The following is a 16,954-nucleotide window of genomic DNA, read 5'->3' as shown; positions in this document are numbered from 1 at the left end:
CCCTAGGAAAAGTCAACATTCATGATCTATTTATCAAGGGGACAGGGGCATGGCTAATGAAAGGCCATCATTCATCAGTGTCTGGAACTGCCATCATCATCCCTGTTTCTTTGAGTTTTGTTTTGCATGCTCGTGGTACCCGGATGACGCATTGTTTTAAACAATGGCAAAAGAACCCCATCTTGTCCTGCCTTTACATCTAATGTACTTCTTCTCACAGCCTTGATACCTTGATTACTAGAACATCCATGTGCTTATTTATTTCGACATTCCTAAACTATTACCTTGGTGTTGTCCAATATGAAAATAGTGCTTTGAAGAGGGAGCAATCTGGCATAAAACTCTATATGAAGCTCTAATGGAACATATACTGGCATATCATTCTTTCTGGAAACCACAAGGAAACAGAACAGTACTCTGTTGCCATTGCCAAAAACGACTATACTGTGTGTTTGCTGAAATTAGTTGTTGCAGAACTGGGAGTTGGGGAGAAGTATGTGTGGGACGCTGTTTGAGAACACACATTATCACTGTTATGAAACAAAGGAGAGGACCCTTTAGTGAGCAACCTCGTGAAAGCTGCAGCACTTGGTGAGGGGGGTACTGTGTGGGGAGCTATATGAGAATACACAATACTAACTGCTATCCCTTGACACAAGATAGCCACCGGGTACATTCCGCCATTTGCATGCCTTGCCCATTGCATAAGGGGTGGGCTTACTTGAATATGCGGGGGTTCCCTGAGCCTGCATTAGTTGAGGTTGGTGTGAGACTTGGGGTCTCCATGGAATGGGTGTGAAACCTGGGGGTTCAGTGGAGAATGAGGATCTGCCATTGGGAGAAGACTTGCAGCAAGATGGGGTGATCAGTCTTATGGGATGGTATTTGAATCCCTGGACTCCCATCTGTGCGGTGTGATTGGGTGATAACTTTGAGTGTCTTTTGGGAATCATGAGTGGGGGGATCTGGAAGTTTGTGCTAACAGGAGAAAAATGGGAATGGAGCCCTGGTGAACAGCATGGCGATGCCCTTTGGGAAGCCCTTCGCACAGTCTTGGTTCGGAACAGTATGAGATCTAGGACATTAGAGCAACATGGAGAGCACTTTACTTTAGAAGAAGGAGCCTCACTGACTTGAGTGCAGCACCTCCCTTCCTCTTTCTTTTCGTGCAAGCCGATCCGGGGATTGAGTGCTTTTTGTGGGACTGAGGATTGGGGTGCAGAGTTTGGCTTTCTGTGCAAAGACAGTAGGACTTGGAAAGGTAGAGGCTTCGCCCTGTGAATGGCAAGGAGGCGAGACTTTCCTGCGCTGCTTCCTATGCACAGGGATAGTCCGTTCCCGTTGGCAGCTATGTTGCATAGGTCATGTTATAGTTCACCATTCAGCCGCAGGACGGCTTCTACAGCTAGTGTCACGTTAGCCTCCCTTACCGCTCAAGGGTCATGTACTGCATCTGAACAGTTTTGCAATTCCACATTATCAGGAGATTGCAACTCTTATCTAGATTGTTCATCTGCCTCAAAAAGGATGGTGAAAGATACCTATAGCTCATAGTCTCTGAATGTAACATTAATTGGGCTCATCATCATTGTCTCCGGAGGATAGCTCAGGGGCAACGCACTCGCCTTGGAAGCAAGACGATGGGGAGCAACACAGGTTCAACGCCGAGCCCCCGTTTAGAAACCTCTGGGTATTAAGCGCGTTATAAATAACCAATTAAATATATATAAAAGTTCCTAATCATGGCTACAGTTCTACTGCTTACATCATGCCTTCCCCATGCATACATCTACGCACGTCCAAACCATGGCACTGACGTGTCTCCCACCGGGCTTGGCAAACCGAGTCCTGGCCCTGATACAGGGATTGTTTCTTACAAACCAATCTGGGAAAAACCTCCACACCACTATGGCCCACTTGATCACCTGTCAAATCCATCACGCAACCAGACACTAACCATATCTAGTACCTAGTACCATCTGGTCTAGCTGTTGCCTTCACATTAAAGCCCTGCTAAAAACCTAGACGTACATTACTGCAATGTTCTCTCACCCCGACGGGTAACAAATCACAGTTAAAACATTCATCTATACTACCACAAGCACTTCTATACTACCACACACACTTCTATACTACCACAAGCACTTCTATCCTACCTCAAGCACTTCTATACCACCACAAACACTGTGCCTTCCCCACATTCCAAGTGTTTTTCCATCACTCAGTTGTCATGCACATTCCCATATGTCCCTTTCAATTTGCCTTACTCCTCACCCCAAACTCACCTTTATTCTTTCCTGTTCACAGACCAAGGTCTGGCGACACCCTGGAGATGTCACAATGTGCCAGCGCCTGGACAGTCAGGTCGCCGCAAGACCACTATGGTCGTGATGGGCACAGTATTAATTCTGGCTTACCTAGCATAGCATTACATAACATGTGTATAAAACACAGTTTCTGTGAAGCAGGGTAGGCTAGTTATTTTTTATTCATTGGTTATTTATAATGCACCTATACAGAAAATTGTGTTTTAAGGTGCAACAAGACAGAAAGGGGGAGGGGCAGAAGAATAACAACGGTCCTACTAGCCCTTGTGTCATTCGGATCGTGTAAGTGCAGTAACAAGAAGTGGTGGGGAGGAGGGAGAAGTGCAGGTCATAGCGGAATGCATGCAAGTGCCGGGGGGAACAGGAAGGGGGAAGAGGGCGCCTGGGGTAGGCAAGTGCTAAGAGGAGGCCAGGTGGACAAGTGCCAGGGGAATGCAGAGAGTGTAGGGGAATGCAGAGAGTGCCAGGGAATGCAGAGAGTGCAGGGGAATGCAGAGAGTGCCGGGGAATGCAGAGAGTGCAGGGGAATGCAGAGAGTGCTGGGGAATGCAGAGAGTGCCGGGGAATGCAGAGAGTGCCGGGGAATGCAGGGAGTGCCGGGGAATGCAGGGAGTGCCGGGGAATGCAGAGAGTGCCGGGGAATGCAGAGAGTGCTGGGGAATGCAGAGAGTGCCGGGGAATGCAGAGAGTGCCGGGGAATGCAGAGAGTGCAGGGGAATGCAGAGAGTGCTGGGGAATGCAGAGAGTGCCGGGGAATGCAGAGAGTGCCGGGGAATGCAGAGAGTGCTAGGGAATGCAGAGAGTGCTGGGGAATGAAGGTCCACGTGCTAAGTGCGAGGGGCAGGATGGGCTCAATAGGGGTGCAGGCCCAGCCAGCCTAGTGTAGGGGAAGGGAGCCCAGAAGGGCAAGTGCAGGTTAGAGGGTGGGTAGATTTATTTTTACCATGGCATGGGCACTCTGCTTTTGTATGCTGACTGCTTCAGAGCCAAGTGTTTGAAAGAAGACATCAGTCCGTTGAAAGGCGACAGAGTCATTTCAGCTTTGGGCACAGATGTCTTTTTTTGTGGTAGTTTATTCTGAGTTCAGATATCTTTACAGTGGTGTGTATGGATAGAAATATTTAAAATGTATTCAGCTGTGCTGGAGTTCCATATTGTCTGGGCTGGCCATGGCTATCCCCTAAAAGGCAAAAAGGATCCAGGTGAGATGGCAGAGCGGGAATTGATATAAAGAACAGGTGAAGTAGCTCAGTCAGAGGGAGGAGTATGAACACGGAGATGGGCATATGCATTATCAGACCTCTGCTCACAATAGACAAGGCATGCAATTCCTAATGGCATAGGATTCATTAGCACTCTGGGTGGGGGCTCTGGCCAATCAGGAGGCTCGGAATGCGGGCTTTACTGTGGGTACAAGTCTGCGTTCTGAGCTGCCTGAGCAACCGGCGCTCCCTTCCCCGCTCCCCCTTCATCACTTAACACCTGTGTAGTTCTGAAACTCACCTTTATCCCGTGGCCCGAGTCATCAGCATTGAAAACGGATTTCACTGACAAGCATCACTAAGCAGCACTACGTGGAGCCGAGCTGCGGGATAAAGGTCATTGTTTTTTAGAGACACCATTAGCACCTGTGTAGGTAACTACACTAGTGGGCCAACCCTCCCGGGAATGGCACTGCTGCCTCATTAAGGGACCCCCGCTTCCCTCAGGCCCTTAACTTGGCTGGTAGGACATTACCAACAGGGTCGCCCCGTTGCCTATTGGCATATCACCTCATTAGTGTAATTTTCTCAGAGGCGGTATCGCCACATTGTATCAGCCCTTGACTAAATAGGGCACAAATATGCATCCGTCGAATATGAGAAGGTTAAACAATTTTTTAATGGACCCATTCATGGTTTGCTGCTGCAAAATGCTGCTGTGTGTTCTGTGGGTGACCGGGCATCTGTACTTGAATATTTAATTGGTTCTTTGCATTGGAAATGCCCCATTTCCATTAATTTTAAAACAATTCTCGGGTGGTGCACCTACCTCCTCCCCCCCGTGCCACCTTGATGAATATGGGCTTCGCTCCGGAGTCGTTGCTTAGGAGGCCCCTGGTCATTTGTATCCCCGGATAGAAGCTCAGGAGTTACAACCAAAAGGCTAGCGAGCCCTGAGTCCCGAGAGTCTCGATATTGGTGTAGCCCCAGATCTGGTCCAGAGCCAGCAACAACCCTGCTTTGCTCGCTCTCACATACTTCATTTGAAACAACATTAACGCCCCCCCCCCCACTTTCAAAAGTCACCAGCCGCCACTGCCACCTTTGCTCACCCCTGCCCACCACCTCAACTGCTGAAATAACCATGTTTACGGTACACATTCCAAAGATGTCTGAAAGTTAGTGTTTACTACCATTTGACGTTATTAATAGAAATAGTAAAAGGACCTGTGCACTGCCTGAATGGAAGATGATTGGGTCCCAGTCTAATATGCTCATGGAGGGTGTTTCACTATCGGGGCTCCAAACAGAAAGGCGATAGTCTCCCCTGGGGGCACAATGCGTCCTTGGAGCAAAGAGCAGATTTACATTATTAGACCTTAGAGAGCAAGCAGAGGAATCATCTCACATGAGGTTTGTAGATACGCCAGGGCTTGGCCTCAGGGTCATTTATAGATGAGGCATAGAGTCTTGAAAAGAAGCTGACCCTTCACGACAAGTCAATGACGCACCTTCTGACTGGTCGGTGAGTGGTCAAATATTTTAAGATCAAGCGCAAGTTGAACCGTGGCATTCAGTATTCTAATACGTGTATTTGCCGTCATCTGTTTAAACGTCCACACTTTATTTCCCTGGTGTTTGGAGGCTTAATCCTGCACAGTTACTCACTCAGTGGCATCTGGTTATTTATAGGTCTTTAGCCGCCACGCTAGGGGTGAATATATGCTGTAGTGGAACCAGCTGTTGCCTTTCACCTCTCTGGGCATCCCATGCCACTCTGTGCCTCTACACCTTGCCAGTGATGCTGAGTCAGAACGTGGTGACGGAGAGGGTTGCGCCAGTGCCCCAGGAGATGGGCCTATCCAGACTTGCCCCAGACAGACCAGTCTGTCAGGTTTACGAGTTCACGGGCTCCGAATTACAATGATGTGCGCTGGAACCACCCTTCTCCTCCTTTCCATCCCGTAAGCGGGCGAGGAGCGAGGAGCGGCCTGGAACACCACCAGCGCTAGGCGGTGGCTTCCTGGGAACAGGTGAATGTACTGGTGGAGACTGGATCCAGGTGTGGACTGCGATGGCTCATGCATGCCAAATCTCAGGAATGTGCTCGGAAGTATTTACACCAGTCACCAGCTCACCTTCACATGGTGCTTGGGAGCAGTTTGGATTTCTTGCTTGGTGGCTGGATTGCTCCGTCCTTCTTCTTCGGCCGGCCACGCTCCAGGACACATGTTCCTCCTTGCGTTTGGAGAATGGCGGCGAGGTTCTCTGAGGCTACCTCCTCTCTATTTGATGCTGGCTGCTGCCCTCACAATGCTGGGATCAGTGCAAGGGCAGCAATGTGTCTTCTCAACGAACCCAGAGGTGCTACAGTTTCCTGACCTTGGAGCCAACTTTTCAGTGGTTCTCGTAGCCCAAGAGACCCCAGGGAGCCTGGGCCCACTCTACAACATGGTGCACATCTTTCTGGATGCCGTTCAACCGAACCCATTCCCATCAGGTGAGAAAAGCCAGCATCTTACTCCGCAGAAAGGAAGGCAATCATTAGAATAAGGGAGAAAGGGCTACGATGTGTGCATCCATGGTCCAGAAACATCTTTCAAGTACAGGAGGCAGGCACTGGGATCAGGATCAATGATCCAGGTCCAGGGAAAGCATGCCATGCAAGAGGAACCAAGGGAAATCCTTAGTGTGGTAGAAAAGAAGAAAGCACTGAGTGTCAGGTGAAGTGGAATGCTTAGTATGGAGGGAAGGCAGGAGAAGTGAGTACCGGGTGCAGGGGACTCCTTGGTGTGGAAGGAAAGAAGGAAGCACTGACTGCCAGGTGAAGGGGAATCCTTAGTGTAGTAGAAAATAAGAACGCACTGAGTGCCAGATGAAGGGAAATGCTTGGCGTGGGAGGAAAGAAGGGAGCACTGACTGTCAGGTGTAGTGGAATGCTTAGTATGGAGGAAAGGCAGGAGCGCTGAGTACCGGTGAAGTGGACTACTTGATGTGGAAGTAAAGAAGGAAGCACTGAGTGCCAGATGAAGGGAAATGCTTGACGTGGGAGGAAAGAAGGGAGCACTGACTGTCAGGTGAAGTGGAATGCTTAGTATGGCGGGAAGGCAGGAGCACTGAGTACCGGGTGAAGGGGACTCCTTGATGTGGAAGGAAAGAAGGAAGCACTGAGTGCCAGATGAAGGGAAATGCTTGGCGTGGGAGGAAAGAAGGGAGCACTGACTGTCAGGTGAAGTGGAATGCTTAGTATGGAGGGAAGGCAGGAGCACTGAGTACCGGGTGAAGTGGACTCCTTGATGTGGAAGGAAAGAAGGAAGCACTGACTGCCAGGTGAAGGGGAATCCTTAGTGTGATAGAAAAGAAGGAAGCACTGAGTGCCAGATGAAGGGAAATGCTTAGCATGGGAGGAAAGAGGGAAACACTGAGCGCCAGATGAAGGGAAATGCTTGGCATGGGAGGAAAGAAGGGAGCACTGAGTGTCAGGTGAAGTGGAAGGCTTAGTATGGAGGGAAGGAAGGAGCACTGAGTACTGGGTGAAGGGGACTCCTTGATGTGGAAGGAAAGAAGGAAACACCAAGTGCCAGATGAAGGGAAATGCTTAGCATGGTAGGAAAGCAGGAAGCACTGAGTGCCAGGTGAAGTGGAATGCTTAGTATGGAGGGAAAGCAGGGGCGCAGAGTACCGGGTGAAGGGGACTCCTGATGTGGAAAGAAAGAAGGAGGCACTGAGTGCCAGATGAAGGGACATGCTTAGTGTGGAAGAATATTTCCCTTTATCTGGCACTCCAATGAGTGCCAGATGAAGGGAAATATACTGTGAAGGAAAGAAGCCAGCACTGAGTGCCAAGTGAAGAGAATACCTTAGTGTGAAGGAAAGTGGAAAGCACTGAGTGCCAGGTGAAGGGGAATCCTTAATGTGGGAGGAAAGAAGAAAGCACTGAGTGCCAGGAGAAGGGAAATCCTTAGTGTGAGAGGGAAAGCAGGGGGCTACTGAGTGCCATGAGAAGGGACATCCTTAGTGTGAGATGGCATAGACCTGCATATATAGCCTTGCAATAAATGAAAGATTCTTGTAATCTGACAACGTTCCACCGTGAGGGATTGTATTCTCAATGTTTAATTTAATGTATTTTGGATTTGGTGCAGTATAACTTCACATAAACATAACCTACCACATACCTAATCAAAAGAGTGTTTTAGCTTCATCCAAATCAAATGCAGATAAAATAAAACAACAATGAGAAAGAAAACATAGTACCCGAAACATTGAATAATCGAGTTGGTATTCAGGCACGCCGCAATGTTTTGTTAGGTTATGTTATGTTACTGTAATGGCTGCCGTTCACTGCCGCCATTTGCATGATCTCCCGGCGCTCTGGGTATCTGCGTGGAAGGGCAGATGTGTGAGTGAGGAGGGAGGGAAAATGCAAGACAGCTGTGCTGCTGGGATGATGTGAGCAGGACCGAAGTACCCGGGTACTGTGCGCGGGCCTGTCTGTGGCCAGCTAGGAAGTGATGGCAAAAGTGGGTTACATAAACAGTTTCCAAGGAGCACCATTCCTACTATGACCAAATCATTTCATGTATGTCGGATACCAATTCAATTTAGTATCTCAAAAAAGGTAGATCAGCTGAACAAACACAAAGAGAAAAATAAATGTGTGTAATTAAATCTAAGTATACGATATACATCAATTCACATGAATACCAAAGGAATAAGACAAACGGCAACACAAAAAAGAAAAGTAACAATGTGACAATAATTCAAAATCAGTATTCATCCCAACATTCTGACCATCCACATACATATATATTAGAGCAGTCAGTATATCCTGATGGCATGTTCCATGGCTATCACTATATATACCTATTAGGACAAATAAAGCTTAATCGAGTTTGTGTAGCAGGAATCACTTGTCTGAACATGCCAACCCGTTTCTGTGAAACTGGCGTGTATTTCTTCATGATCCACTCAATCTTCTTCAGGGCAAATATGTTCTCACATGTGCTGTTAGATATGGAATCGCAAACATTCAATATCTTCCATCTCTCTGGGATGATTATAGCAAGCATGTCTTTAATGCCCCAAGGGCTTGACTCGTGATCCGTCATCCCAGTCCTCAGTCTAGCAGGTACTGGTATTTAGACATGTGTAATCAGAGGTCAAAGTGGGCGGGAGCTAAATGGTACGACGTTCCCCTACTTTTCAGGGAAATCTGTTACTGTTCCCTTACTTTACGTGACCCGGAGTACCGTTCTAGGACAGTAGGTAAGGACACCTTTGTTTTTATTTTGTAACTTCTCCCCTGCTGGGGATTCAAACCTGTGCCCTACAGCTAACATTGTCATATCTTATTGCGCTTCTCACAGTTGCTAGCATGGCTTTATTTCAACAGAATGATTGGGACATAAAGCAAATTCCCAAGCAGTCAAAAAGCTGAGCTCGGCAGCGATCTGTGAATTTCTGTAGGCTCTGCAGTGTTTGCAGGTAAGGGGAGGGGTGTGTTGGTGGCTATAGACCTGGGCTTGGCCCTTATGAGGTGCGAATGGTGGGTGATTGAAATGGGAGGCTCCATACAGCTGCCCGCTGAGGCGGACAATGCCACACTGATGGTGGGCCATGTTTTCTTGCTAGAACTGCTGTAAAACACAGAGTTGTGGTGTGGGATGGTGGAAAGCAAGGACCCAGGTATGGGGATTGAATTAGACGGGTGAGGGCAGAGTGACATTGATTGGAGGGCAGTGGAGGGAGCAGAAAAGGGCGTGGGGGCAGAAAACGAGGCAGGACAGAGGGAACATTGTTTCACTACTTTTGTTTTACACTTCGACATCCCCCCTCCCCACCTCAGCTCTTTGTGGGACCCTTCTCCCATTCGGCACCTCAATGAGGGTGTCCAACGGGAAAGGTGTCCCGCTGGGAGGACAATACACGCGCATTGTCCCGGCAGCAGGACACTTTACCCTTTCCGAACGGGAGAGGTGTCCCGCTGCCAGGACAAGGCCTCAAGGAGCTCCAGGCAGCAGAGGGGCTCTCATGCTGCTCTGTGTAAACACAGCATTCGATTGGGATCTATTAGGCACTGATGGGAGGGAGGGGGGACTATTAGCTGGGAGTTTTGGCCCTTTACGAATGTGCATGGGAGGGAGTGATCAGCAGTGAGACGCTGGATAATGCTGCAGGTTTTATGAAATAATGACTATGGCTTTACCCAAGGGGGATTTGCAAGGTTCAAATTAACCCGCATGATGCTTTTGCGACCCTACGGACACCATGCAATACTTTTTTGTTTTCTTCTTTAAGTGTGACAGCTGCTGTCTTACTTGCATTTCTGTTCCCTAAATGGTATAGAAATGTGTTTTTTTGGGTTGCATTTTACAGTGGCAGGACCCTTAAGGCCTGTCATGGTGAAATGCACAGGAAGCATGTAGACCATTGCCGGGAGAGCGGCTTCCAACACAAACGTATTCAAGGCGGCGGGCCAGCGCATCATTTGCACAACAGCTCTGCCCCCTGGAAATGCGCAGGTCACCTTTGAGAATAAGGTGACCTGCTTCTTTCCAAAAACCGGTTATCTAAAAATAGCACATTGTCTGCTCTATTTTTAGATGCCCCAATTGTTTGAGGCTCTAGGGCAAAATCTACAGTTTTCAAAAATTAAAAAATTGTCACAATATGAGAGGCAACGGAGAGAGAGGGGAGTGATGGGTGAGCTGTGGAGTGGTAGGCAAGAAAACAGAGGGAGATCAGAGCGAGGGGTAGTGGGTCGGAGCGGGAAGTGGTGGGCAAGACAGCAGAGAGGATGAAGTTGGGCGGTGGGCCAGAAATCAGAGAGGGAGCGAAGGTACAGAAAGTGGAGAGAGCATGGGCTCAGGGATAGCAGTGGGCCAAAATCAGAGAGGGGTTGGCTGGAAAGAGGCAGTTAGCTGCAGATTGGGAGAAAGGATGAGGGAAGAGTGCAATAAAATGGGAGAAAGGATGTACGGTGCAGAAGTAGCATGAAAGAATGAAGGATTGTATACTACGAGGGGAAACGGGGAGCCTAAGGTGTGAGTTGGGAGTATGAGAGTTGGGAGTATGATTTGGAGTTTGGCAGGGACTGGAGAGTGCAAAGTGTGACTTAGCATTGTGACGGAGCATGTGAATATGTGTATGACTGAGAGTGAGGTTCGAAAATAGAGGTTGTGATGGGGAATTGGTGAGACGTGTGAGGTGTGTTGGGTGAGAGAGGTGTGTAGGTGTTTGGGGAACATAGAAGGGGAATATTTTCAGTATCACAACTGATAATGATTAATACTGTTAATAATATTAAATAGGCATGCACATTAAACCCCAAAACGTAGCCAAAACAAACACTGCTCTGCCAGGCCAGAAACATCTGGGACTCTTCCTTTTAAAATGATACAAAAGGTACAAATAATGCCAGAGTGGCTCTCTTGTAGCTTTGCACACTGCCTCTTTCCTGCAGTGTGCCAATCTTGTACGCTCCAGTCAATACACATTGTGCTGCAAAAGTTCTGCAATAAATAAAGGTTTGTACTGCAAAATTTGCCGTTTCATGCTAAAATTATGCAATTTCATGCCACAAAATCCTGGAGGGTCTGTCTAATAGATGAGTTTGCTGCATCTGTAATGATTTTGCAGTTTTATTTTTTTATGTATTAAAATGCCATCTGCCACCAAAAATGTAGATTGGTGGGCGGTTTGTGGGCGCAAATGAGGCCATGTGGAATTGCACGCACTACATTTCGGGCGTAAGTAGCAGGACTTTTTCGTGGCTCGCCCCCCCTCACTCCCTCCTGCAATGCTGGATACTCCCCTGCTTCGACCACTGTATTAATTACACAAGGCGGATACAATAGAAACTGGTGAATAATCCATCCCTCATCTGGACGTTCGGGAGCGGGGTTCAGGGCCACTGTTAGCTTAGTTGCTTGGTTGAAGATTTGAGTGCCATTTCCCGTTCCGTTTAATACCGCTTTCAATTAAGGTAAATAGTGACTAGGTAAGTTGCTAGCAGAGCCGGCCTTAGGGCAGGGCAGGCCTGGCGACTGCCCGGTGGTGTAGGGTGACCAGATTTTTCACAAAAACAACCTGGACAGGCCATAAACATAAAGGTAGGACTAACATAAATACAAAAAATATAGTCCTACTTCTATGTCGCTGGCCCGTTGTGGGGTTGAGGAGGGGCGTGGAGGGGGTGTGCTCACATGCACTCCCCTCTTATTGGAGGAAAGTGGCCGGAGAGGGGCAGGGAGAGGAAATGGGGCGTGAAACACTTTTCACACCCCCATTCGTGCATTTTGAGTTGCGCCGGGCCCCGATTTCGGGATTTCAAAATCGGATCTCTGAAAAAACAGGGACCTTGGGCACCCCTCCTTGCAAACCCCGGACGGGGTTTCCGAAATGAAAAAACTCCCGGGACCCCGGCACTGATGGCGATTTCCCCGAACTGTCCTGGGAAAACCGGGACGTCTGGTCACCCTACGGGTTGCCATGCCCCCCCCCCCGAGCTCCATTAGCCCCTGCCACGCCAGCTCGGGGGAGTCTTTTAAGGGCTCCCCCGAGCTGGCATAGTGGGAGAAGGGGTGGCAGGCGCCCTTATGTTAATAAATGCCCCCGCGACGGCGGGGTGCATTTAATAACAATAGGGTGCTAATAGCACCCTATTCACCTGATGATTACCTCCCTAGTCCGACGCGGGAGCGAGGGGGTTTTCATTGGAATAGGACGCTCATGCGTCCTACTCCATGAGCGTCCTATTCCAGTGATTAACCCACTGCGAGGCGCCGGAGCAGGGAGGGACAAAACAAATGTGGCACACATGACCCCGCCCCGACTCCCCCACCCCCCTCTCCCCCTGTTGACCAGGGGCGCCAATTCACCCAGGGCGCTGCTGCCTCTAAGGCCGGCCATGGTAGCTACCCAGTGATCCAACTTTTCCGTGTTGTCCTTATGGCTGAATCCGAATACTGTCTGAAATGGTGCAGCTGGGATTTCTTGTCAAAGCATCGGGTTCCAACATTGGCGCAGAAACGATTTCTCGTCAGACTGTTGCATGGCAACGGAGGTGCAGCCAGGACATTTTGACAGAATGTGGGTGCCGCCAGCGGCGCATCCAGGTTTTCTTGTCATACTGATGAGTGCCAACAGTGGTGCAGACGGGATGTTTTGTCATGATGGTAAGTGCCAGCGGGGTGCAGCCTAGAATTTATGACAGAACGACAGGCGTCAGCAGTGGCGCAACCAGGATTTCTCGTCAGAATGTCGAATGCCAGCTCCGTTGGGGAAGTAAATACAGATTTTTTTTAAGGATATATAGTTGTACAAGCGTGTTGGAGGTCGGGGTGGTGTGCGACAACATTAAAAGGGTTTTTTTGTTTGTTGCCGCTGAGGCATTTACTTTTTCAAAACAACGAAGAACCTGTCCGAATGCACGCCAGAAGCGAGCAGTGGCGCAGGCAGGATTTCTGTGGGTACTGCATCTCTGCAGTCACATTTTCCCATCGGAAAGCCAGGTGCCAGCAGTGCAGAAGCCACGATTTCCTCTCACCCAGGCTCGCTCCCTCATGCTCCTTCTCGTTTTTGTGTGTGTCCACGGGTTGTCCAGGATACTTACCCTGCGTTTACTCAAAGTTAGGAGCATGGCAGGGGGCTCGTGCAATCTGAGCGACACATAACTGGGTGCTGCTTATGGTTCTTCGCCTGGTAGCTAGCGCTTTTGAGGTGCTATAGGTAATCTGGAAGTCAATAGCTGAGGTTGTCTTAATGTCAAAGCGTTGATGGTTACGCAGAATGACTTGAAACAAGCAACGCCCTGTAGAGAGAGACAATGGGGCTCGGAGAAAACATGTACTGAATTGGCGAAGCTATAATTTCTTGCCTGGGTTGATCTAAACACACCCTTTAAGTGCCAAGGACGAGATATCTCGTCCTTGGGATTACCTCCCCAGTGCCAAGGACGAGATAGCTCGTCCTTGGCGCTTAACAGGTTAATGAAGGAGAAAATGTTAGAAGACTTTGCATGGTGAAATACTGAAATCACCAAAAAAGGCCTTGGCACTGGGGGGGGGGGAAACCCATGGTCATATTGGGATGGCTGAACAGACAGACGGACAGAGAATGTGCGTGTGTTTTCATGTGCCCGGCATTATGACATCCTAGCTATTCATAATCATTATATTAACAGTGGCCGAAAGTAAATCCTTTGGCCGAATTGGTCAGAGTAGTGGAGAACATCGAGGAAGCCAGAAGCAACACAGAAAGGTTCCTTTACAAGAAAATTAATACAATATATCGAATTAGTACATTTTGCAGCACATATGTCAGAAAAAGCAGGTAAAAAGCCATAAAACCCAAAATTGTGTCTATAGGGGAGCACATGAAATAGCTCCAGGTTGGTGACCAGATCCCAATAGCTGTGATTGGCTAGAGCTTGTCACCAAATAAAAGCTGTACTCCCATTGGCCCTGGTGTGTGTCTTCCATTGCTGATGCCAATTGGAAGAAATCCTCCATGCCCTATGTGGTCTGACCAATCGCAGCATGCCTGTATGTATGGCAGATAAAGCAAATGCTGTAATTGGCCAGAGTGTGTCTCCAAAGAAAGGCTGTGCTTCCATTGGCCCCTGTGTGTATTTTGCATTGCTTATGCTGATTAGCTGAAATGCCCTGTTTTCTTCCTGATTCTAAAGCCTGAGGGCCCCAGGGAGCAGATCACAGACAATACTGTCACCTCCACAGCGTGGAAAGGTATGTTATGTATTTGTATGCATACCTGCAAGTGTGTTTCAAATGTTATGCAACGTGTGTGCATGTGGGCCTGTCAGTGTAAGAGAGATAGGCTGAGTAGATGTTTACATATGGTTCCGCAATGTGTTGGTGTGTGTTTGTTTGATGGGGAAGGCACAATGAATTTACAGAGCCATCCTGACATATATTGCGGGAATCATCAGGAAAGTGCTTACAGTGTCAACTCTCGTATATATTCTGCTTATAAAGTATTAAAAAAATACTTTATAGGGTCATGCTGGCACATATTTGGGAACAGGCAGAATTAACAGGCAGAATATGCTTGCAGATATTGAGGTCACCATTGTGAATGTGCTTTGCAGTGACAATACTGGCATATTTATTGCCAAACATAGCCTGAATAGGGGATTTACAGGGCCATGCTGGCATATATTGGGTCATTTTTATGACTGTGTTTACAGTGTCAATACAGACATATTTCTCTGGCACAGGCAGTTTAAAAAAGCATGACAGAGGGTCATGGTAGCATATCTTGTGGTCAGCATTATGAATATGTTGCTTGAAAGGGGTTTTACATGGCCATTCAGGCACATATTGTGGGCACCATTTATGAATATGCATTTCAGTGTCAATAATGGCAATTATGAAGACCATTCGTTTTTATCATGCTTCCTGCCGGACTCTAACTTCTAAGCAGGGGACCGGGTACCAAACCTATGCTGTTCGGCATTGACTTGTTTCCAAGATGAGCGCCTTGCCTCTGAGCTATCCTCCAAGCCCTAGGCATATGCTGCATGAAAAGTGTTTTACAGGGACAGGCATTTATTGTGGGGACCATTATGAAACTGTATTTCAGTGCCAATACTGCCAAATATTTGTGCACAGGCAGCGTGAAAAGTGTTTTACTGGCCCATTCTCACATATATTACAGACACAAGCCATTACAAGCATGTTCTTTACAGTGGCCATGTTCACATACATGTAGGGTACATTATGAAAGTGTTTTACAGTAGCAACTGCTTAAATTGATAGTGCAGTGTCGGGAATATATTTTAAAGTGTGCCTGATGGCATAGATTGGGGAATAGGAATCATGGACATGTTGTAAAATGGTCATATGCACTGTTGGTGACCTAGTAGATATTGACATCTATGCCTGGCATATCTTGTGTATACCAACCACAATATAATCCAAAATATAATCCAAAATATAATCTAAGTCCTCCAAAATAATGCGTTACGGGCAGTGCTAAACATTCCCAGGCGTGAGCACATCTCTGCCACTAGAACTACATGCAAATGGCTCACCATCCAACATAAAATTGATCTCAAAACCCTCTGCCTTACTTACAAAGCTCTCAACTATCTAGCCCCGCCCTACCTTACAGATAAATTCACCATGAAATCTTCCATCAGAACCACGGGATCGTCCAATACCTTATGTCTCACAGTACCCCGATTTACCTCTAAAAGAGCCGGAGGCTCGAGCTTCACTATCTTCGCCTCCCAACTCTGGAACGCCCTGCCACTGAATATTAAGTCCTCCAAATCCTTCCAGTCGTTCAGGAAACTTGCCATTGGGTGGCTTCTGACAAAAAGTCAACCTTTAAGTTAGACTTAGCTATAAACTGTACATATTGCACATGTCTCATTTTATCTTGATTTGGTTGCTATTACCTCCACTGTCTGTATATTCTGTAGATATCTGTTGACCTACTATTGCTGTTTTTACCATGTACTGTGCCTTGTAACTTGTACTAAGCGCCCTTTTACTCCCGGGTCTGGAGCGCTATAGAAATAAAATAAACAAACAAACAAACAAACAAACAACCACACTGAAAGTATTTTCAATGCCGATACTGGCATATATTTGGGCACAGCCAGGATGATAGTGTTTTTACAAGGCAATGCTGGCATATTTTGTGAGCACCATCCTGAAAGTATTCTCCAGTCCAATTCTCGCCTATATTTGGGCATAGAGAGCATGAAAAAAGTATTTTACAAGGCCATGCTACCAAAAGCATTATGCAACACACACAATTAAACATAATTTACAACCACATAAAACAACAAATGTATCAATTGCATCTGAATTCATCAAAATTCATAAAACAACCATCCCTCCTACCATGACTATCATCCACATTTAAAATGTAATTCCCCATCATTACATAGTACCAAGATTACACCATTAAAATACAATATTAAGATCATGATACATTCATTACCTTTAAAATATCCCTAGAGATAATTCACACACGATTTCATTTCATTTCCAATAACATGTAACCATATAAAATATAACATTTAAATCGTTTCCTTCAAGAAACATTTGCCACACTGCTTTCCTATCTGTACAGTTCATGGCATTGTTGTAGTATTTCAAATATTGATACCTTAGCCATTCTAGGCTCTCACTTTGAACCATAATGTGTTCTACAGACTCCATTTCGTTATTTCCACATATATGACATAGGCGGTTGGCTCTAGTAATTCCAATGATTGCACCTTTAGTTTCTAGCACTTGGCTTGCGTTTTAATTTTAACAAAAGATATTGCCGTATCACACAACTGTTTGGGTAGGCCAGAATATATTGTGGTAGATCTGTCCATATCATTCGATAGTGGATGAACTGTTTGCTATTATTTATTGTTGTCAGTTGTACTAGATCGGTTTC

At 47.1% G+C, this 16,954-nt stretch overlaps 1 protein-coding gene across 3 annotated transcripts in view; it reads left to right on the top strand.

Moving 5' to 3' along the window:
* Nucleotides 1-5,456: 5,456 nt before the first annotated feature.
* PROM2 (prominin 2) overlaps nt 5,457-16,954 on the top strand; it is a 531,075-nt gene continuing 519,577 nt past the window's right edge. For all 3 annotated transcript variants that reach the window (XM_069619114.1, XM_069619113.1, XM_069619112.1), the window contains exon 1: nt 5,457-6,029. In XM_069619114.1, the coding sequence (XP_069475215.1) occupies nt 5,567-6,029 (463 nt within the window). In that variant the 5' untranslated portion in view covers nt 5,457-5,566. The remainder of the gene's footprint in view (nt 6,030-16,954) is intronic.

The sequence above is a fragment of the Ambystoma mexicanum genome, chromosome 10 (genome assembly GCF_040938575.1).
Source record: "Ambystoma mexicanum isolate Mex_15411 chromosome 10, UKY_AmexF1_1, whole genome shotgun sequence".
Lineage (NCBI taxonomy): Eukaryota > Metazoa > Chordata > Amphibia > Caudata > Ambystomatidae > Ambystoma > Ambystoma mexicanum.
Note: the sequence above shows the minus strand (reverse complement) of the source record. Positions and strands in the feature narration are given on the sequence as shown.